The sequence below is a fragment of the Atractosteus spatula genome, chromosome 19, assembly GCF_055471065.1.
Source record: "Atractosteus spatula isolate fAtrSpa1 chromosome 19, fAtrSpa1.hap1, whole genome shotgun sequence".
Lineage (NCBI taxonomy): Eukaryota > Metazoa > Chordata > Actinopteri > Semionotiformes > Lepisosteidae > Atractosteus > Atractosteus spatula.
Window position 1 is genome coordinate 7,455,292 of NC_142724.1, and position 23,353 is coordinate 7,478,644.

The 23,353-nt window shown below is 37.4% G+C and overlaps 2 protein-coding genes across 7 annotated transcripts in view; both read left to right on the forward strand.

The window, feature by feature from the left end:
• The window catches only part of zmynd8 (zinc finger, MYND-type containing 8), a 28,615-nt gene extending 17,805 nt beyond the window's left edge, over positions 1-10,810 (forward strand). For all 4 annotated transcript variants that reach the window (XM_088937471.1, XM_088937470.1, XM_088937472.1 and 1 more), the window contains 8 exons: positions 1,444-1,596; positions 2,140-2,661; positions 3,507-4,016; positions 4,603-4,793; positions 4,894-4,974; positions 5,134-5,212; positions 5,648-5,887; positions 6,666-10,810. In XM_088937471.1, coding sequence (XP_088793597.1) covers positions 1,444-1,596; positions 2,140-2,661; positions 3,507-4,016; positions 4,603-4,793; positions 4,894-4,974; positions 5,134-5,212; positions 5,648-5,887; positions 6,666-6,832 — 1,943 coding nt within the window. In that variant the 3' untranslated portion in view covers positions 6,833-10,810. The remainder of the gene's footprint in view (positions 1-1,443; positions 1,597-2,139; positions 2,662-3,506; positions 4,017-4,602; positions 4,794-4,893; positions 4,975-5,133; positions 5,213-5,647; positions 5,888-6,665) is intronic.
• Positions 10,811-12,746: 1,936 nt separating this feature from the next.
• Positions 12,747-23,353, forward strand: part of LOC148817990 (death-inducer obliterator 1-like) — a 37,977-nt gene continuing 27,370 nt past the window's right edge. For all 3 annotated transcript variants that reach the window (XM_088937257.1, XM_088937259.1, XM_088937260.1), the window contains exon 1: positions 12,747-12,851. The gene's annotated coding sequence lies outside the window, so the exon portion shown is untranslated. The remainder of the gene's footprint in view (positions 12,852-23,353) is intronic.

A 23,353-nucleotide genomic window follows, 5' to 3' on the forward strand; every position in this document is an offset into this window, starting at 1 on the left:
CATTGAGGTTTGCAGGGAAAACATTAGTCTATTGCCATTGCACATTTTGCTATGTTTTGAGAGGTTTTTATACCATTGATTTAATTTCCTACCCTCTATTCATGTTAAATGTAAAGTGTCCAGTTTCTCATGAACCTGGACAGTTATGGTCATCACCAGCATGTCAAAAGACAAGTAACAGGGTAGATTTCTTTGTTATTGGCTGTCTGTGATCATCACCAATAGAAAACAGATGACCAGATTTGCTTCTTTAAAGCTATATATATGCACAGCCTTGTAGATGAATACACCTCTGAAGAAAAGGATGAACATTCCCATGTACAGGGAACATGGCTAACACCATCCAAGATGTACTTGTACTGAATGGGTCCATGATGAGTCCTTCTGTGATGTTTAAACGCATGAGTAGTTTATATCTTCAGATTCTAGCCTAGATAGTTTTTTAATTGAATCATTTTTGTAGAAAGGTTTTAGGCTCTAACACCTCTCAGAATTTGTTTGTTAGGGCCATGTGGCTGAGTGTGTAAGTGCTTTTATGCATTTTTCATATAATGGCTCCACCTCTGATGTTGAGGTGCTAAAATTAAGGACGATTCAATATTATTGTTTCTTATTTTTAAGACTGAGGGCTATACTTGCTTTTCTCGTACATTTTAAACAGTTTTGTGAAGTTCACCATTGAAGGGGAAAAACCTTTTGTTTGAAATTTGGTTGTGTTACTGTTGCTTTTTTGTGTAGGTGGGTCTCTATTTGGAAATCCTTTGCCCAAGCCAAACCCATTCAAGTGCAACAGGCACATTGGACTCTTCAAGCATTGTTAACTGTAATGCTTAGAGGACTGTTTCGCAAATTCTCATCACGATAACCCCATACGCTCTTAAGCTTACTTGATTTGTTTACTGCTTCCTTATCTGAGGTGTCATAAGGGATCGTGGAACATTTATTTATATTTGCCGGTTTATTCTGTTCGATCATATCTATATGTTTGAAAAAGATGTTAAAAAGAAACCAAAATCCCCACAAATATATATATATAAAAAGGATGTGCAAGCCATTCTGTCCAATTTGCCACATGTAATCCTTTTAATGACAGAAATCTTACTGACAGAAGTCATGGCATTAACAAAAATAAGCTAGCGCAGAATTCTTAAGTGTTTTAGCTACAGTACGTACATTGCTAATATATTAACAAATGTGCGTACATGGTTAAGCATGTATAAATTAGTTTTGTCAGTGAACACCAGTGTTGCACGCTTTCATTAATAGGTGTATCTCCTAAAGTCAACTAAGAATGCAAAAAATGTGTTTTCATACTAGCTGTTTCTTGTAGCAAGTGCAGGGTGACATTTGCATACCTTTGCGATGTAACTGTTCTGGTAGAGATTTACTGATATTCAGGCGCTACATTGAGCAAAGGCATTGTGGATACTTTTCTTGTTTCAGACCGCAGCAAAGCTGAGATGGACCTGAAGGAGCTGAGCGAGTCTGTGCAGCAGCAGTCGACGCCAGTCGTGCTGACATCACCAAAGAGACAAATTCGGAGTCGCTTTCAACTCAACCTGGATAAAACAATCGAAAGCTGTAAAGCCCAGCTTGGTATGTACTTGCCAAATCTGTTCTCTCCCCTGGTATTGCTAGCAGAATATGGGTAAGCCTTCTCTGTTCTGATATTGGCAAGTGCATTACAGCAGACTGCAATCATCTAGAATATGGGATAAATCTGCATTATTCTCATTGAATTTGATAAAACAACTATGATATCTAAAACATGAAACCACGCATTGTTCCAGATTTCAGTTAATATTATTCCTGGGAAGGCTGCATTGTTGATGCTCACATTTGTTATTTTTATCACCTGTAGATTATTTTTGTAGCCATGGTCTGCCCTAAGTCAAACAGGAAACCATTATTATTGTTATGATTATTGCTATAGCTGTCAAACCAGTAATCCTTAGTAATATCATTTATTTTTCAAGCTTGCTGTGTTGCATTTTAAGTTCAAAACTCATTTATTCCTAAAATACATTGTTTTTTAAATATATAATGACTTCCTTTGTGTTCACAAGCCCTTTGTTAGAATAGTTGTTGTTTAGGATTACGTACTGCATGTGCTAATGCTTTGATTTTATTACTGTCTAGGGATAAATGAGATTTCTGAAGATGTGTACACAGGGGTGGAGCACAGTGACTCTGAAGATTCGGAGAAGTCCGATTCCAGTGACAGCGAGTATATGAGTGACGACGAACAGAAGTTAAAAAACGGTCAGGATGACGGGGACGACAAAGAGAAAAGCGAGAGGGATGTGAAAAAGAAGCCCAAAGTGTCCCCGCAGAGTGAGGAGAAGGAGCGAAATGTCGAGAGCACAGCAGTGGAGAAAACGGCTGAGCTGCCTGCTAAGGAGAAGCCCAGCCCCGATCCCAAGAAGGAGCCCTCCGACAAAGCCAAGGGATCTCAGCACTCGGCCAAGGAGAAGACAAAAACCAAGGAGGAGGGGGTGGCCACCTCGGCGGACCTGGATGTGGACTCCGACTCCGACAGGGAGCTGGTGATTGACCTTGGGGAAGACCACGCTGGCCGCGAGCGCAAGAAAAGCAAGAAGGAGCCGCCAGGGTCTGTCAGCACAGCAAAGGAGACGTCTGCAGTGAAGCCGGAGGCTGCAGGTTTGTACTGCTGCTTCGGACCATTGGCATCTTCAGGCTTCGGTACAGTTGTCTTTTCTCTAGTTTAGAATTGGCCAGTTGTTTTTCATGCTATCCCACTTTTAAATTGAGTTCAAAACTCGCAGGAACAGAGGAGCAATGAAGGCGACATACACACATCCTCCAAAACATGTACTGTCATGTCATCATTCCCACTGTGAATTCAACATTGGCAGCTGTGAATTTAGGCGTCAGATGGAGAACAGATTAATCCTGATGGAATTTATTGAATGCTTGGTTGATTGCATTTATATAGCACTCTTCATCCTTAGAGTTCCCAAAGCACTTTACGTGTAGTACGGAACCTGTTTCACCCTCTGCTGAAGTGGGTGAGGTGGGGCAGTCGTTATGCAACACCAAATTGGAAAGTAAGAAGTTATGCCAGTTTGTGCGAACTGATATTGGAATTTCTGCAAGACACCAGGGTTATCACCCCTTCTCTTACAGAGATGTGGGATCTTTAATGACTGAATAGTCAGGACATTTGTTTTGTCTCGCATCCCGAAGAATGCACCTGCTGCGTAACATCTCTAGTCACCCACATTTAAGGTAGCTTTAACATATCAACAAAAGGTGCCATTAAGAAAAGTCTTTTAAGTAATTAAGGAAGCACTTTGAAGTATTTTTGTTATGCTTTAACTCAGATAGTTATCAGGTTAGTATGCACATCTACAGGCAGTCTATACTATTTACTAAACCACCCATGCACTGTATCTAAACGTTTTTAGAAATTACTACATTATCTTCATCTTGATTTTTATACATCGAATGCTTAGAGTTCAGATGTCCTATTTAAATTCTTGCAGGTAAAGCCCCATCTTCTTCCAGTGCCACTGCACAGCCTTCAGGCGATGCTTCCTCAGCTCCTAATGTTAAAGACCCCACTCAGGCTTCCATCACCATTCCAATCAACGTTGTGTCTTTCGCTGCTACCTCCCTCATCCCCAACACCGCTTCCTCTGCCGCAGTAAAGAAACAGCGCCCTCTGTTGCCCAGGGAGACGGCACCAGCAGTGCAGCGAGCCGTCGTGTGGAATCCCACCACCAAGTTTCAGACTTCCTCCCAGAAGTGGCACATGCAGAAGGTGCAGCGGCAGCAGCAGAGCCAGAGCCAGAGCCAGCAGCAGAACACCCAGCCGCAGCCGCAGACGCAGCCCCAGCGCAGCCCGCAGCAGCAGCAGCAGCAGCAGCAGCAGCAGCAACAACAGCAGCAGCAGCAGCAGCAACAACAGCAACAGCAGACGCAGCAACAGCAACAGTCTGCACCCCAGCAGCCCTCCCCCAGCACTCGATACCAGACCAGGCAGGCTGTTAAAGGTACCACACTCCCCAGAACCTGAGCGGGAGGTTGCAGCTGAGAGGAGTACATTCTGCTCATCTAGATCAGTGACGCACAGCAACTAAGTGCACAGCCAAATGAGCCGTTTTTGCCTACCAAAATAAAAAGAAAATCAGTTTTGTGTAATAAAAATTGTCGTAGGCTAAAATACAGAGACTGTGAAGCACTCCCATCAGTAGTAGGACTAGGACAATAGTTGTTTATTTTGTAACAGAATAAAAAATATAAAAACTATCATATTTATTGCACGTTAGGACATTAGCTAAAACAAATAAAGATACCAGAATCATATGGGAAAATATGAATTCCATATTTTCTTAACTGCATTTTCTAACTGTTATAAGAACAAAGCACATAATAGCTTTGTTTAGAACATTTCGAAGCTAACAAATAGAACATTTAGCTGTTTTTCCCTCACACGCCTAGTATAATACTTGCCTTAAAGAATACCAGACATCTTCCACTTGAAGGGACCTTGTCGTGTTGCCCGATGTTTCTCTTTGAATGGCTAGATGACCAGTCTGTGTAAATGAAAAGTGAAGATGTCTTATGCCTTGGTTGCAGCTGTACAGCAGAAAGAGGTCACCCAGAGCACGTCCACATCTTCGGTGACTTTGGTGACAAGCACTCCCTCCGTTTCTATGATCACCACGCCTGTCACTGTCAGCACACCTTCTTCATCTGTTACCACCGACTTCCAGATCGCAACAACGTCAGCTGACGTGGCTGCCGATATTGCCAAATATACCAACAAGGTAATTGGAGATAATGGTGACTCCTGGAGTGATAAAGTGAATGCAGTATGTCTGACAGTAGTAGCCTAGCGGCTGGTTACATTGTCATTTTCTTTTTCAGATAATGGATGCAATAAAAGGAACAATGACTGAAATATACAATGATCTCTCCAAAAGTACATCAGGCAACACCATAGCAGAGGTACATATCAATAGATTAAGATTTTCTTTTTGAATTTAAGTCTTATTTACTTTATTCTTACTATATGAAAACATTTCCAGTTCATTTCCAACCAATGTGTTATTTACACAATTTCATATGCTGCTGGTATATGAAATCTGTTGTATATTTTTAATGTAGATTCGGCGGCTAAGAATTGAAATTGAAAAATTGCAGTGGCTGCATCAACAAGAATTGTCAGAAATGAAGCACAACCTTGGTAAGAATGTTAATTCTTTGCTTGCATGTTTTTTACCACTTGACCAGTGTTGTTTTCACTCTGCACTGCTTTGCATGGGATCTGTATCTCTCGTACATACTTGTCTCGTTGGTTTTCATTTGTATTTTTACTTGTTTCTACTTGTTTGTCTTTACTTTTGTGTATTATTGGCTGTTTTGTAATTTGACCTGGATCACGTCATCAAATTAGCAAATAACGAATAAGTTTTTTTAAAACATTCAGCACTATAGTCTCACTGTCCGTCAACTTTACTAAGATTGAAATTATTTTTGTCATTGAAGGAATTAAAAAATGTGTTATTTCTTCATTTTAGAAAACGATAGTTTGCCTAACTGAATTTTTGTACCTATGCTTTAGTGTTTTAGAAGTTGATACTGCAGTTGCCTTACACCTTCCCTCTGTGTTCTGTGTTAGAGCTCACCATGGCAGAAATGCGCCAGAGCTTAGAGCAGGAACGCGACAGGCTGATTGCCGAGGTCAAAAAGCAGATGGAGCTGGAGAAGCAACAGGCTGTGGACGAGACCAAGAAGAAGCAGTGGTGTGCAAACTGCAAAAAAGAGGCCATCTTCTACTGTTGCTGGAACACTAGCTACTGTGACTACCCTTGTCAGCAGGCTCACTGGCCAGAGCACATGAAGTCCTGCACACAATCAGGTAAAATAAAGCCGAGTACTCCAAACATGTGCATGACGTGAGGAACATTATTCTGACCACGAACAGTGTGATTTGTTCTCTTAGTTCTCAAAAGTTCTGTTTTCAGGTACAGTTGCAAGCAGAGCGATTCTGTACCTGTTGTCACTCTGTACCTTAAATCAATTAATTAACTGAAACATCTCTTATGCAATTGGAGGGATGAGTCTTGAATAATAATAAATACTACTGTATTCATACAGATATAGTTAATGAGCTAGAGAACACTCTTTATTGATCTAGAGTAGATCATATTTTTCTGCTACTGTGATTTGTGATCTGTCTAAATTGTATAATTTGTTGCTATTGTCAGCAGTGTACCACCTGTTATTTTTGTAAGGTTTTAAAGCCAGGCTTGGCTGGATTAATCACTTCTAATGCTACTTTTCTGTTTGGCAGTTGATACTATGTGTATACTTTGTGTATTTTATGAATTTAATGAGTAAGGGCACTGTTGAGGTCTAAGGAAAAAGATACCGTTAATGCTGGTGTAGTCCAGGTAAGTGTATCAAATTTGTATATTAATCTGTCTTTCATATAAAAAGGTCAGAGTTAAAGTTAATGGTTAATGAAATCAGGTATTATGTAATTAATATCCTTAGGTTGTAGTTTTGAGAGAAGACTTTTAAGGACTTGAAATGTTTTTCATTGTACTATTTGAAGCGGCAAGGGATGTTTGAGTTTGACAGCAAATGCATATCTCCCACTATTATCATACTTAATATCACTTATTTCCTTACAGCTACTGCTTCTCAGCAAGAACCTGAAACTGAGGTCAACCCAGACAACAAAACCTCTGGACAGACCACAGGTTCTCATTCTTCACCAACAGAAACTACAGCTATACCAACTGAGAAGGACTCAACTGCAGAAAAAAACAAGGACAATGTCTCTGTCAGTGTGTCCTAACCTTTGTTAAACAACTTTGCAACATTTATCATTGTATGTATTCTGTGTTAATGTCTTATTCAGGACAGGCTTTAAGAAAGCAGCATTTTTTTCATGCCAATCTGAGAATGCAAATACTCTCTGAATTCAGTATTAACAACCAGAGAATCATATTTCATTTACAACCCCCTTGGTTCGTCATTAAGATGTCATTTGGTCATTACAGAACTGGAAGAGGTGTAATGTAAGGTGTGTAATGTACAATCAAAACTAATGAGTCTTACACAATTCAGAAAAACTGATTTCCACTTTTAAGTAGAAAATCTGTAATTCATATATGGAAGTTGTAGTGTCAAACCTGAAGACTGATTCTATTTTCTAATTCTATGGATGGAGAGCCTCATGTCCTAAGATACTTTGAAACAGGAAGCCTTATTCCATGACATAGGATACAGATAACTGAATCATAAAGTTGACTGAACAGTAAGAAGGTAAGGCACTCCAGATTTTAAAAATAGTTCCTGTTTGTCTCAAGAACAGGGAATGTTTGACTTCTATGTCAGTTGCATACTGTACACTGCCAGTCCAAGTCATTAAGTCACCTTTTATTCTAGTGTCTCCACAGGAAGGGGTAGGTTCTTTATGAGTTATGGCTCGGATATAGCTCTGACAGGACTGCATTGTGACTTAATGGGGAAAAAACATGTTGTTGAAGATGCCCAAGTGGGACGGTTTTTCCTGAAAATAATCCAGCTATAAACCTTTGCTTTTTTTGCACCCTCTTTTCCCGACACACTTGTCTTATTGCGGTTGCATTATCTAGATCTTGGCATTAACTTTAGTATTATCTACCCCCTTTGAGGTGTCTCAATTCCAAGCTGTGCTGTTCTAACTCACTACAAGTACATTGTGTCTGAATGAGCCCTCCACATTTCAGGTTTAGATCTATAAGTGGCTGGATTAAACTGGTTAGGGTAGTTTTAGAGATCTGAGTGAACTTCTCTGGCAGATATAAGTGAAATAAGCTGACTATGGGCAAATGCAATTTAAAACTTATAATAGCTTGAAGCAAAGATCAATCCACTATTTTAACTGAAAAACAAAATAGTTTGTTATACAAGTTTTGAAGACCTAAAATATATTGAAGTGTTCATATCGGCTATCTGCCTTGGCAGGTAACAACAGGTGTGAGAAGCGTCATATCAGTTATGTTGGTAAAGGTACCACAGATTACTGACTCCCTATGTCCTAAATTCTGAACACCTAGGAAGTAGAAAATTCATGCACACTAGATCATACTGTGTAGAATAAACCTTTCATAGAGCTAAGCTGTTTTTTTCTTTTATTTATTTTAATTTATCCGGTAGTGGCATCTTTTAGAAAAAAGCCATCATTATGTAACTAGCTGAAGACTCCATTTATATTGTAAATTGGTTACATTTCAACACTGAAATATTGTGTGATGTTGCATTTTTTTTTGTGCTATTTTTCAGTTTTATTTCCTCATACCTTTTGTGGATCCAAACTATAAAAAAAATCTATATCTGCGGAAAAATAAATCTATTTAAATGATAAGAATTTAATGCAGACTGCATCAAAACTATTCTGACAAAAAGACAACTATATGTAAAACACTTTAACAAGACAAGACATTTTTACCTAGAGCATATTTTTCTGCCTTGAACATGACCACATGATTATGCTTCCAAGAGCTAGGGCTTGAGTTGTGTGTTCCGGATGAGTCTTTTCTATTGATAGATGCGTTGTGAAAATATATTGGGATGTCCGCTGAGCCCTTTGTTCGAGCTGCCTTTTAATGTTACAAACTCTCTGATTGGGGTCTCATAATTCCATTGTGGTGACTGTTAATGTTAAACTTTATGTAATGGTATGATTTCTCCGTACAGAGAAAAGAAAACAAAAAGTGACTGTATTTCACACGAGTAAGCTGTCTTACAGCTTTTGTGTTTACATGATGTAAATAAAAAAAAAAACTGGGGGTCTGAAAGCATCTGCTGAGAGCCTTATTCTCATCAATGGATATTACTGATAGGGCGGGATTCCTAAGAGAAGGGTGTGGAAAGCAAAGTTTTAATGTGCTCGTTTGGGGGGGGAAAAAAGCCTATATATGTACGGACCTTTCAACTTCAAAATAAGCTTTATAGATTTAAAGACCACTGTGCATCAATGTGTATGTAGTACACTATAAATACTTAAATTGTCCTGCTAGAAACGTCATGACAAGCAGGAGATAAATGTAACATGTAAGTGTAGAAAGTAAATGTTGTTTTCCCTCTGCTGTTCTGAATTGCAGCCTCTGCTCTGGCAGGAACTCTTTTTAAACATATGACGTGGAACTGCCTGCTTTGTTTCCTTTAATTAGGACACTGAAGTGTTAAATTTTTAATTCAGCGTCTTCATCTTGTTTTCCTCTGTGCTCCAATGACTTCAGGATGCCAGGCAACAGGAGATATCCCATTTTCAGCAGCGGTTGTTTCCACGGCAGTCCATGAACATTTGGTGTTGAAACTCCTTCCTTTTTTTAAACTGTCTAGAAAAAATGGGGACGTCCTCCTGATTTTCTTTTCACACAGCTTCTGATTTAAGAATCCACGTGGTCTTGACTGTGGAATTCCACGGCATTTTGGAGGTGTAGGCCCGTGTACGTTTACTCTTCTCTTGTGTATCAGGTTTCAGAGGACTTGGATAATAATTTTTACTGTTGGAAATTCCTTGACATGCTTAACAGAGGTCTGGTTGCCCTCTGCAAGCCGTTTTGCTATTCAGAATGAGAAAGCTGTTGTTCTGTGCATTAAGACTTCCGCACTGTAGATTTCCATTTAAAAGTTTGTACTTGTTAGTGTTGCTTGTAGGGGAAAATATTATGGCTGCAAAAAAACCCAACAAATCTGTATATAAGATACAATATCTTAAAGTGTCTTTCTTGTGTTTTTTATTTCTTTTCCCAGCAAAACCCTTATTATTGGTAGTCATTCTCTGCAGTAGTTGGCCCCATTGCTGGGACTATCATCATGCAAGCCCAAATACAGTAGACTGTGGCAGCAATGCCAGTTCTGCTAGCAGAGTGTAAGGCTGAGTACACAGAAGGGTAGAGTGCATGATCTGAGTGTATGTGTGTAAGGCAGAAAGACTGAACTAAAAAAGAAATATGTGAAAAATAAAAAAAATGTGAACATGCTCTGCTGTGTACCGACCTGGAGGAATTGACGAGATTGTGTATTTGTATATACAACCTAGGGCTACACTACATTGTATAGCAGTAACATTGTTTAATGAGCAGAGCTCCATGTGGTGTGTTTTTTTCTTTTATTCCTTTGTAAATAATGTGCAGTTTTTTATGTCAATAAACATACTGTCAATTTCATCCACATTCATCTGTTTAACAGTTTATTGTTTGAATGCTTTGAGATATTTGAAGAAAGATCCCTTGATAACGGAATGTTTGTTTTTGTTCTAATTACATTTTAAGCATTTATGTTGTGATTTATTTCAAAATGTTTTTATATATAATATTGCACATTTAAGAATACTAGTGTAGATTGCTGGTCTATTGTAATATAAATCAAAACATCCCAATACTAAGAAAAAGATTATTTTGAAACATGCAGATTACTTTGAGCATTCCAACTGTGGAATTTTAATAATGGGAGTATTTTTGGAAAATTATATTGCGTGTACAGTTTTGGGAGAAAAAAAAAGATAAAAATAATGAAGACAGAAATGTTAAAAGAATGCTAAGCCTTTTCCATGTGATGGTAAAAACATTTTTCAGCCTGAAGGCTTATTTTTTCGAAGATCTGTTCTGTGCTACAGTGTAGAATGGGATCTGTGATATTTCTGGCATTCCTGTAACTTCAAAAAAAGTTTCCATTGTGGAAAATTGTTCTTCTTAACCATGAATATTTATGCTGAATTTTATTCTCTGCCACAGAATTGTATGTATGTTCTCTACAAGATTAAAGATATTGATGAAAGAGTTTGGTAGTAGAGTACCTTTTTTAGGAGGATGTGAGTTTATTTGGAAATGCCTCCTGCATACTTCCAACAAAAATTGTGGGTGGTTGAAGTTTAGAGTGATTTGTAAAATTAAAATAAGCTCCTTAGACTCAACATTTTCTCAGTAATTACATATTAAAACTGTAGTAGTGGAAATGGGATAATTAAAAACTATTAATAAAGGTATACAGCAGTATGACACTTTCTGTGACACACTATTGCATTTGATTCTTTGAACTGTAAAATTAAAGCAAAGAGATTATTATACTAGTCCATAAACTTGAAATGTCTGGTTTGCTGTACAGTTTTGAATTCTGGCTCATTTCTTTTGATTATAAAGAAAGAAATATGAATAGTATTATTGTAAAGAGTTGTTTTCACAAGCCCTTTTTGTGAAACTTGCTTGACCTAAAGTATAAACAAGAAATCTCTTCCTATTTTATTTGTACAGTTTATATTAAAATCGTTGGTTAATTAAAAATGTTCATTATACTGAATAAGTGGTGACCATTATGCCCTAATAACACACAATCTTATCGTTTAATAAACCCACTGACTGTTCATTCAATTATTCATTCAAGATCAAACTACATCATGAGAGAGTTTACAGGTAGCAAAACAGATTTTAATTACCTGGTTCCAGTTTGGACCAGATGGAGCTTAATTGTGTACACTGCATGTATCACACAATGTATTGCAAGAAATTCTTGTTTTAGTACAATTGCACAGTCCATATATTGGCTGTATGCACAAAACCTTCCTTGTTATTGGAAGTCTGTTTTAAGCACAATCATTAAGTTGTTCATCATATCTTCCAATTTGGCTTGATTTGGCAGAAACAATTTTTCTCAGCTCTGTAGTCTTTGAGTGTTGATTTGGAAGGATCACAGGTGTGAAAGCCAGTCAAAACATCAAGTTTGTAAGCACAATTGGTAGTGCAAAGTCATCTCTTGATAAAGGATTTTAGGAAACCTCCAATGATAACGGCCCTATGTATACAAATGTGACTTACTACACTGAGCAAAATGACCTCACTAGTACAAACAGCGTCACAATAATAAATAAAGGTAACAATAAAGATATATATATAAATTACTTTGTGTCTTTTCGTGTACATTTTCCTTGAATTGCATTGCATGAAGGTGAATAGTGTTCCAACAATTTTTTTTTATAAACAGTTTTAATTACAGTTTGGAAGATTTTAATTATGAAATAAATTCACAAAAGGTGAACAATTGATAGTTTGCAGTTTTTTTTATTTGCAACAATCCCGATGTGTTTATTGGAATTTTATGTACAAAATGTGTGAAAACAGAATATAAACTACATAAAAAATGCATAAACATTCATTCTCAGAACCACAAATGTCACTATAAATTTTATATAACAAAATCTGTGAATCTTTTTTTTCTAAAACTTCAAGCCTGTAGCATTCAGAAAAAAATATTTTTGCATTCACAGGGTTCAGTCTCCAGAACTGTACATAAACTGTATTTTGATTCTTGTAAATTACATTTTCCCTTTGAGATCTATAGTCCAAGTCTAATCCTGCAGGTTTTCTAAAAATATTTAATTCATTAGTTGTTAAAGACTCACAGACAATTGTTCATCTGCTGTTGGCCATCATTTGTTATAACATATTATACTGTTATAACATAAGACGTGTTTTTTCTTACACCCCCTGTTTCTTAACATAACTAATTACCTGATAAATTGACTGTATTTTGTATATCTGTAACAAACAGTACACATAAAATCTGACTACATATCTCTTAGCTTTATCTAAGTTTCTAACAGATTTCACAGGAAATCAGGTGCGCGATATTGAAAACTAGTTCTTACTCCCAGCCTGGAGGTGTCGCTGTAACTCTCGCAGGGGCATCTGACTGTTCTTCACAGGGAAGTCAGTCTGCTGACGGTTCCTCCTCCTCCTCCCTCCTTCTCCACAGTCATTTTGACCCATCGAGAGAAAATGGAGGACTGAGCCGAGAACGACCTGGTTTAGAAACTAACAACGGAGATCGTAAGTAAGGGGGTATCTCTTTGTACGAATAGTCGTCGTCGGTTTTTTTTTGCAAATATCCTTTTTCAGGTGCTCGGTCTTTATGTGGAAACGAAGCACTTTGGAGTGTTTTCGCGGCGGAACTTGGTAGTGTCTTCCTCGGTAATCTTGAGTGCGTGCTTGGAGCGTGTGTTGTGGTGTGGGCTAATGTCGGCTGGGCAGCTAGCTAAGCCTCTCGGGTCCCGCGACTTGGATTTGTGAAGGAGGAGAGGTCATTTTATTAGGTTTATTAAACCGTACTGCCGTACTTGTGGGGTCCCTTCATTTTTTGTTTTTCCCCTATGATTGAGTTATTCGAGGTTTCTGCCCGGACGTGCAGACTCGTTCGTGTTTTATTGTTGAGCATGAGGCCTGGTCGGGTTGGTGTTCGGTCTAAACGCGATTTGATTTATGAGACTTACGTCAACCCCAGTATCTTCAAGAGACCCCCCCTGCTTTCTTATCGTTTAGGGTATAACTCGTAGGATGGAGGTTTTATTGTAATGAAATGCATTTCATTTTTAAATGAAAGCGTTTTTGCCTAATTCGTCGTTTGCCGGCCGCTAACTTAAGTGGGTTGAGCGCTCGTCTTGCTGAATAAAAAACGAAATAACGATTACGAACACATAATTCGAATGCCTTTTCGAGTGATTGCACTTAACTTTATTTTTTAAATCAGTCAATAAAAAGTCAAACGGCAGTGCTGTTTAATACGACCAGTCACGTTTCGTTACCGATGTGGCGTTGGTGGTTGTTGTTGTCCGATAACACCCGGATAGACGAGTTGAGTCGTTGCATCATGCAACGAAAACCGGTCTAAATATTTATAGAGATCTAAATAACATTAAATAAAATGCTTATTTTAAATATGCCCGGTAGAATTTTGTTAGTGAAACACTTTTAAATGGTTGCAGTTGTGATCAGGCCGATTAATTTGTTGGTCACTGGAGGTAGGACGTTGGAGTTTCTCGCAAATTTAACTGTGGCTTTATTTTACTACGGATGTTATGAAAACGTCATGCGTAGCTAGCTAACAGGATTTCTGAAGAGCCGTGCAGCAGCTCTCTTGTAGAGATCAGGCCAGTGCCAGTTTGGAGGGAAGGGATGTTGCAATATCGTAATTTGCCCGAATGTTTGTGCTTCGTATTTGGGATTCAAAACAAGGCTCAAATCGAGAGTAAAAAAAGTGAATAGTTGTGAAGTGGGTGTCATTTGTGCACGACCTGGATAGGCGCTCTGGAGTGACCCTGGAGAGATTACGTTGGCCAGTCAACCGACGGATTGCTCATTTATTGATTACATTAACGGTTGCTTGCTCTGATTTACTTAAAACCTTCCTTTTTTCCCCAACTTTGGCGTTGGAATTGTGGCTTGTCTCTGAACATCATTGGAAGGGATGGGCCACCGAGCTCGTCTGGTTTTATTTAGCTGCTGTCTGTAGTAACCTGTTAGTCCTGCCCGTTTTATTTGCTGGAGAGTTGTGACAACTCACCCGGATTTGGAGGAGCATGTAAACTCCACACACAAACACACACCCCCGAGCTGAGTGCATCCTGGAATTATATTATATCTGCGAGGCAGTACTGTGTACTACTCCAAGACTGTGCTGATTTGTTTTTAGAGCGTATTGAGGACTGACCCATTATTGTTCTGGAGTAAAACATATAAAATAATAAAATAGCCCAAACACGAGCTAAGCCTGAACCTCTAAAGCAGTCGTTTTTTTACACATTCCTTAAAATAATTTGTAAATGTCTAAAGTTTAGATTTCTTCTTGAAATGTGACGGGGGGATTCTCTTGTTCTTCACAGGGTTTGTAGAATAGCCGGGTCTAGAACTCGTGATAGAGGTTGTTTCGTGACAAATGATAGGATAGATCAGAAGGACCCACAAGTGTCCCCAGTCCATTGGGTTAAGCTCCTGAACGACCTAGTTCAGCTGAGCAGTTAAAATTGCAGTAATAAATCCTGCAAAAGCTCAGGAAACTTTGAGTTGGGACACATAGCGGGACATTTCTATAACTTTTCCTACCTGGAATGTAAATAAAAAGGTTTGTATTTTTTCATCTTTGGTTTTTGGGTAACAGGTGTGAAAAAGAATGACCTATGACTTGTACCTGTTGAAACCCAAATTTGTTGAACACTAACAGCATACAAATTTAGCATGCCTGGTCAGTCATTGTCTTGTCTCGGTATTTGATTTGGGTTTCTAGATATATTTTTTTCCTGTCATAGAAATACTTTTCATCATTTTATTTAAAATAGATACAGTTTTAAATAGAGATTTAAAACTGTGTTAAATACAGGCTAGATCTTCCACAAGGATTGTATTATCCCTATGCCTTTCATTAATGGGGTATATACACAGATACAAGTTGAGAAGCTGTACTATTTTGTTTTCTTTTTAGTTCTGAATCTCATTTGCCTGCCCTCTGTATTTGGATTAAGTCCGAGAGGCTTTCACTTTCCTTTGTGAAGAGTAAGCTTCCCCTTGCATATTGCAGGTGAACTCTGTTGCCTGGTTGCCAACAGAGAGACAAACTGCCTTTGTTGCAGACCACTGAATGATAGCATTGACTGGACCGAAGGTGCTGAATTTTTTTGTGTTGTTGGTAACTGCAGTGTGTATATCGATCCATATTAATGACTTTGTACTCATGTATATTTTAAAATATTTGATCTCTTGTATTTTCATTTACTTAGCATTAGATGAAATGTAGCATTCATAACTGCAACAGTTATCGGAACATGATCGTTTTGTACCATTTACACAGCTATTACTAAGCAGACATGACCACGATAAATTCATTATTTTGGTTAAAATTCAACATCAGTGGGGTAAAGGTGAAACTGAAAGACATAGTCTGTTAGGGTACAAACAATACAAGCTGTGCATCTGTGCTGCATCTCATTGAGCCCGAGTAGGTGTGTGTCTGTTCACTAGGTGCTGCATGTCATCTCATATATTAAGTAGAGCTCAAGTCGGGCGAGTAACTGTCACATTTCTTGTCTGCTAAAACTGCTGTTACATAAGCAGTATGCAGACATTTTATTTCCTTTCTAAGGTTTGTTTTTGAAATGTTTAAGTCAGGGACATAAAATCTTTGTCTTGGAGGGCTGGTAATTTCATAAATCAACAGTGCCCAAAGAGCTGGGAGAACCTGCAATTTGGTCCAGTTAAGCCAGTAACCAGCTGGTTTGGCTCATCGAGCTGAGCTCGGATGGAAACTGACAAACACTCTGACCTTCAAGGACCAGACTGGACACGCCTGGTGTAGATTGTAAAATGGTGGGAATGTATAAACACATTTGGTGAGTGTGGCACCATCTGCTGGTTAGTTCTGTGTAATGTGTCCCACTTATTGAATACCCATCCAGTGACAAATCCTCACTTTTGTATTGTTTTTTCACTGTTTTAATTTTTAAACTCAGCCTAACAAGCTGGTTGGAGTTTTCATAGTTAACATCAGATACTTAAATGTTTTTTACAGCCTCTTGATGCATGATCTTAACTGAGAAAATGTACTGAATGAGATCTTTTATAGTGATTTGTCCTGAAATGAGCTTTGCTGGTTAAATGACCACAGAATCCTTAATTATCCTTAATGAATAATTCACAACCTGAGTAAAATTGCTTTATTGATATATCATTACAGCTTTGTTTTTAAACACCACTATGTTGAGGGGTGCTTGTTAGTGTTTTAGTAAAAGTAATCTTTGGAATAATTAATAGGCATCTCATTTTGTTTCTTATTTGAAGTGTACTGTAAGAGATGTATGTAGGGGAAAAGGGATGTAATGATGTAATGTGATTTATATGATTGTGCTTCTCCTCAACCCTAGAGTGGAAGAAGCGATTAGAAAATGGATGGATGGAAGATCTAAAAATACATTTTATTTCCACTAGATGCTTCACTGTAGTGTAGTAAAACAAAATGGCTGGTCTGTTTTGTCTTCTGGAAGAATATAAATGTAGTAAATCAATTTTGTAACTGTGATCTTTAAGTAAAAGTGAAAATGTTTTGCAATATGTACGAGTTTAATGTTATTTAATTGCTTGATTATTTGGTACTTGGTTGAGTGCTGAAAATTGTTTTTAATTGAAAGTTTTACAGAAAAATGTAAAATAGGTTACGTGGGGCACCCTTTTCCCCAGGTAGAATGGAATCTGTTATATATCACCGTGCATATAATAATGTAAAAAAAAAAGTTTTTAATTGGTGTTTTTTGTATTGTAGCAAAAACTGATTTAACGAAGTGAATACAAGTTCTCCGAGTTGTAATTGGATGAGTGAATCACGCAGGAGAAAATGAACAGTGACCCAGATGTAGAAGCTCAGGTCCTAGCAAACAAAATAAGACAGGATAAGCTTTAGGAGATTTGAACAAGAGTGGCAAGAGAACAGTGAGTGTTCCATCAGCCTGCTTGCCGTAGAAATTTCTTTGCGAGTGTATTGGAATAAAGAAATGTGGAAGAGACATTCACATTCAATACAAATGAAAGAAAAATGTCTGCAGAAAATTGAAAATAAATGGGCAATAGCAAGCAAGCATCCAGAGCAAAACAAGAATTAAACATGTAATGAATCTCCTGAAAAAACAATACAAAAAAATCCGAAATTATAGTGATCTATAATTGGTGGATCAAAAGAAAGAAATTATAAAGATACACGGAAACGTGCTCACTGCTGTATAAGTGCAACCTCAAGATCTGTGTGGTAATGTTTGTTTTAACAAAGGAAAAATTACAAGTAAACTACATATTTAATAAATTAAATAAAGTGTACAGGCTTGTTATATATTTACTTGTGCTCAGTAGTTAAAAGGAAGGTCTTTGCTTTGAGTATCAAGTGTTTTTTCATTACTTTGAAGTAGTTTTGGTATGTTTTGAAGATTCCAGCCAGATGATTTCCGAGGGACTGTCTCTGCAACCTAGGTTTGTTAGGCTGGCTCTTTGTGGCTGTCCTGTTCTTCATGTGGCATTTTGATAACTGTAGAGTTGGAGTCAGTGGCGTTCTACTGCAGGCATCTGTTGAATTTTAGAAGGTCTGCTAAAATATGTCATGGGTATTTTGCCAAACCTAATTTGTTATTTGATTATTATTAAAGTTGAAGTTGTTTTGCATGGATCAGTCAGAGGTGTTCCTGGCTTCCTATAGGTGAATTAAAGCATTGGGCTTATGAATGTATGATTTGCAGTATAACAAACTCAGTCCATTACCTTTTAAAAGACCTTTATGTTGTACTATTTGGAGCATTCAGCTGCGTTCTGGGCTTATGTCTGTTTCTTAAAAATTGAAATTGTTTTCAATAAAGTGGATGTTGATAAACGTAGGTTATTAAACTTTGTGAAATATTAGCAGCAGAACACAGAAGGATTGATTAAGAGTTCTGTGGTCACTCTGCACCCTTACTGCCAGTAGGGCACTGCGAGTGTAACTAATAGCTCTGCTGATTGTTTTAAATGCAGCAGTGTTGGGATCAGTCCCAGTAAATACCTTTTTTTCCCCATAAGGGGAATTAGAGTTGGTAGTTGCTTTGAAGATTTAACAAATGGGAATGGAGCTTACCTTAGCAATAAGGTTTATCAAAGAATTTTCTGAGAGTGTGCACGTCTACAGGCAGACTTGTATATGCCATTTGTTTTGAGGATGGCATCTTATGTAATTGACTGCTTAGTTCTGCAGAGGGGGTGAGGGGTGCAAGTACATGAACCATTTTGTGTTTCTGTGTTCAGGGATTATACCTGGCTGGTTAATGAGCCCTTATTTGCCAGACAGTTAAATATCCCTCTTTTAAAATACAAGTCCAGTCCTATAGATTGTAAATGTGTCATATTTCTCGAGTAGTAAATTACTGCTGTCCCTTACAAAATTTTCATTTTTTTCCTTATAATATGCAGTTTCCACCTTTAAAGAACAGTAGTCTGAACATAAGTGTCTAATAAAGCATGTGTTAAAGTGGAGGAGGGGAAGGAATGTGGTCAATGTATTGTATGTAGACTAGTTGATTAAATAACAGTATCGTTTTCTGTGGGCAGATAAATTCAAACCATAAAATGCAAATGAATGTGTAAAATAGCATCCAAAACATAAAATCTAGCAGGTCTCACTGACCTTCAAATTAGAATTTCTTTCCATACTTTAAGCAGTAATTGTCAACAGCCTTTTCCATTGGTGACTTCCATTCTAAACTGCTCTTTAGTCAATCCAGTTTTAATTGTGCCTAAACTTTTGGCATTTATTTTATGACTCGGCATGATTGTTGGATAAATGCACTAGTCAGGCAAAATTAGTGAGTCGGGTCAAAACTGCCATATGCACGGTATAACATCCTTGAACAGGGTGAGTACAGGTAATGGTCCAAAGGTAATTTATCCTTAAATCAATGTATTGCTCCATCCTTAGCTAATTGCCATAAGTTGTCTGCTACTTGACTGAAGTCCATGCGGGTTTTTAAAAGATAATATAAGCCTCTGAAGCATGAACTTCTCAAGCCACTGAGCATGTTGCGCCAGTATTTGTCGCTATGGTTTAAAAACCTGTTTATCGAAGCCTCATTCAGTTGTTAGTACATCTGTTTCTAGCTGGTAGGCTGTACCATGCCTTAAATGCTTGGTATGTTGTATATTTGTTGTATCTTATCGCTGTGGCTGTAGTTAAAATTGTGAGTGTTTAATAGTTATGATCGTATTCCCTCTTCATTGGTTTCAGACTGAATTTCATGATTTGTTTTCGGTATGTGATTTGAAGCTGTAGTGTTGACTGTTTAATGCCATTTAAAAATGGCAGAAGTAGTTTTGATGGTTTAGTATTGTAAGGCAAACTATTTGGGTATGCAGTTCTTTATCAAAGTGATTTAGATAGCATAAAAAAACATCACCTGCAATTGCAGGCAATTTCACTTTTTGTATTGGATGTACTGAAATAAGTAATTTTTTTTGCTGACTAACATTTGTCATTATCAGGACTGAAAAGTCACTGGCTAGAAGTATGTGCAGACAGTTTTGCAGTCATACAAACTGCACAACTGCTGCACATGTTTTGTACCAGTTTGATGTCTTGTGGGATTATGTCCCATCCATTTCATAGAGTCTGTACAAGGATTGGTCTCTGTTTTTTTTTCTTCTGTAGGACAGTAACATAATATAAGTCAGTCAAGGAAATTTAAAATTTGCTGTGCCTTAAACTTCCCATTAGAACAGAATTAAATAACACATTAGTATCTGGGATTTAAACCCATGTCCCTAAACCTGATTAAGAGCCCATGGCCCTGACCAATACTCCTCAGTTCTACTGCAATGCATAATACAGTGATGGGACTTGGGTATGATCCAGGACACACTCTGCAGTGATACTGTCTCCTAAAATGTTGTTGAATTTGTTGGCATAGGTTGAGTTGACAGTATTATCAGAATTGTCGTGAATTTTATACAATACTTTTATGTAAATTATCAATTTATATATATAATATCCTCTATGAGATTGTCCTGATTTGAAGTGACAAACCATATTCATCACTGAGTCCTGCTGCTTTGGGAAATAATTGTCCTTTAATTTGTTTTTTGGAAAACAATGCCATACATTCTACTTCATTTTTGAGAGCACTGTTGCTACTTATAGATCAGGGTGTTTATGGAAAATGTACTTTTTAGTGTTTTTAAACCTGGGCTTCTTATGTGGTGTATCATGTACAAAACAAAATTTAAGAAGAATCTTGTACAAATGCTCAAAATAACAATTAGCAATCTAAAATGTTCTTCTGCATTTATCTATTTTGCTTTCAATTAAAGAACTATTTTTTGTGCTGTACAGAGTTCTAGTCTGATAGAAGATTTATAGAATTCAATGTGTGCTATTATATAAATTTTGATATTTTAATATTTTTTATACCTGAAACTAGTACAAAAAGTCACATTCTTTAAGTTGTCGATTCGTAATTTCTTGCAATGTGTTTTGATCAGTTTCGTCAGTTGATTGGATGTTAAGAACTGCCTGCTATACTTGAGATATAGACAGTTTGCTATTTACATTTGGAATGATATAAAACTACTAAATTGATTTTTGTTTTGACTGCTGAAGTAAGTACATTTTCTACTTTGCTGAAGTTCATGGGTTAAAGATGTAACATATAAAAGTGGAAGAACATTTGTTCAAACATTTTTCCCCACTCCTGAGTTTTCATTTTTACATGTCTCTAAAATATCGGTCTTGGTTGTCGTGTAGATCAAATTTGGATTTTTTCTGATTAAGCAAAAATCTAAAGGACTAGAAAACATGCATTGATTCCTGGTCATCAGGCGTCTGATTAAATTCTACATGAGATTGTAAAACATTTAAAATTAACTGTTGCTTTAGAAATAACAGTTTAGCACAATTCAAAGAGAAGACTTGGAAATGTTTATATATATTTATATACAATAAATGATCTTGTAGAGCGCAAGGAGGAGACAAAGTCCATAACTGTGTTCTGCAGAGAAGGAAACAAGCTTATAATAATGGTTATTGTTATGAAATATAACTTAATAGCTGTAGTTCAGGCATTAAAATTGCCTTATATGTCATGACTGCAACTGAACCAGTACAAATTCACTTAACATGTCTGTTGAAGGAAAACACATTTGGATGCTTTAGTTAATCTTTTAAGCATTCATTTGGAAAACAGTGTTCTATATAATTGCTACCAATTCATGTTGATGTTTAGGTTTTGATGCTGGAAAAAGTGATTTGTGAAGGCATTTGCAATTTGTACATTTTCAGAATGTATTAAGCAGGTTATGAGAAGTATAAAGCATGAACGGTCTGTTAATGAGTAGGGTCATGATGTCACTTCCAGCACCGTGAGAAGTATGAATAATTAGCTACAGCCATAACCTTGTGTGCTTGGCCACTCCAGCTAATAAAACTAGAAGCATATCCTATGCTACCCTATTAACTGCCCCATACCGTTACTAAAGAAATCAACCTCTGTAAATAATGATTCAGAATTCCTAACGCCACCTTTGCTATTAAAATTAAAGCAAAACACTAAGTAGAAAGTAAAAATTCAAAGAGTACCATCAACATTTTTGTGCTAACTTTAACCCGGTACCTTTCATGTTAACTTATTTAAGAGACTGCAGATAACCTATCAGGACGAAAGACCAAGGATAAAATATAATGAATAACACAAGTCAGAGCTCTGTTTGGTTGATTCCTCTGTGCAGAAGCACTTCTCAGTCTCCACTTGTTTTTAGCTATTGGCGTGGCAGCAACACTTCCACTGCCTCCAGACTGTACAGTGCAGTGTATTCCAGAGCTAAATCAAACACCCCTTCCTTTAGTTTAATGTTTCACTGAGTGTTGTCTCTTTAAGTGTGTACTTGAGTTTGCTAGGTGACGAGGTGCTGTAAGTGGGGGATGCCCAAAAGGCCAGTCTACATTGTAAGACATCTGTCATTAGGGATGGAAGTATTTTGTATAAAAGTATTTTGTGATTTTAATGTTGCAGTGCTGTTAAGAAAATACAAAATTGTTTTCCTAGATGTTTTGCTTTTTACCATTTGGATAAACTAACAGATTATGGTTCTCAGTATTGATAATGGCGAATATCATCCAATCCATGGTTATTCTTTTAGACACGGGGGTTGGTCTGTAATGTAAAGCCCAGTTAAACCTTTTAATTTGGAGAAAAGTTTAAAAATATTTTAAAAATATCTTGTGCATTTTTTGTTGTATTGTGTTTTAAACTCCCAAAAAGGCAGCAGAAATAACTTTAGGCCCTTCAATCATCAGTGACTGTTAATGAAACTTAATTTGCATTTTGTGGTAATGAATGCACAAGATTAAATTCATGGCCATGAATGTGTAAATGCCCATCAGTAGATCTAAAGTGTAAATTGTAGGATATCTTGCTATGATATCTGCTTACAGTTTAGCATCTGAAGAAGCTTACCTGAATTTGTATAGTTCTGCAGCATTCAGAGACTGGGAAGCTGATTCTTTTTTCTTTCCCAGTTCAGTTTAATAAAGGAGCAGGCTAGTGATGAGTTTGACCTCCTGAATGAAGAGATTGAGAGGTTATCTCATCAGAGCCCAGGCAGAGGCAGCTCCTTGACAACCCCATCTCTTCTCCCAGTGTCCAGTGTGCCATTCAAAGATGTGGGAGTGCTTTGAGAGAAGAGGTCTCCAGCACTGGTCTTGGAGAGCCCCAGTCCAGCAGACATTAGAGATTGTCAGCTTAGTGATTACCAAAGACTTGGAACAAATTAACCGGTCAAACAGCTTATTTACCAAATGAAGACATTTAGAGGTCATTTGGTCAAAGTACCTTTAGTCCTGAATGACCAGAGGTCTCTTAATTGAATAGGTTCTGCTTTACTTAGTGTGAGCTACAAGTGGGTTGCGACTCTCCAGGACTTGATTGTAGAGTCCTGTTTTACAGTGTGAATTTGCCCCCTTTGTTTTCACAGACTACAAGTAGCTTTTGCAGTGTAGTTTTCATTTG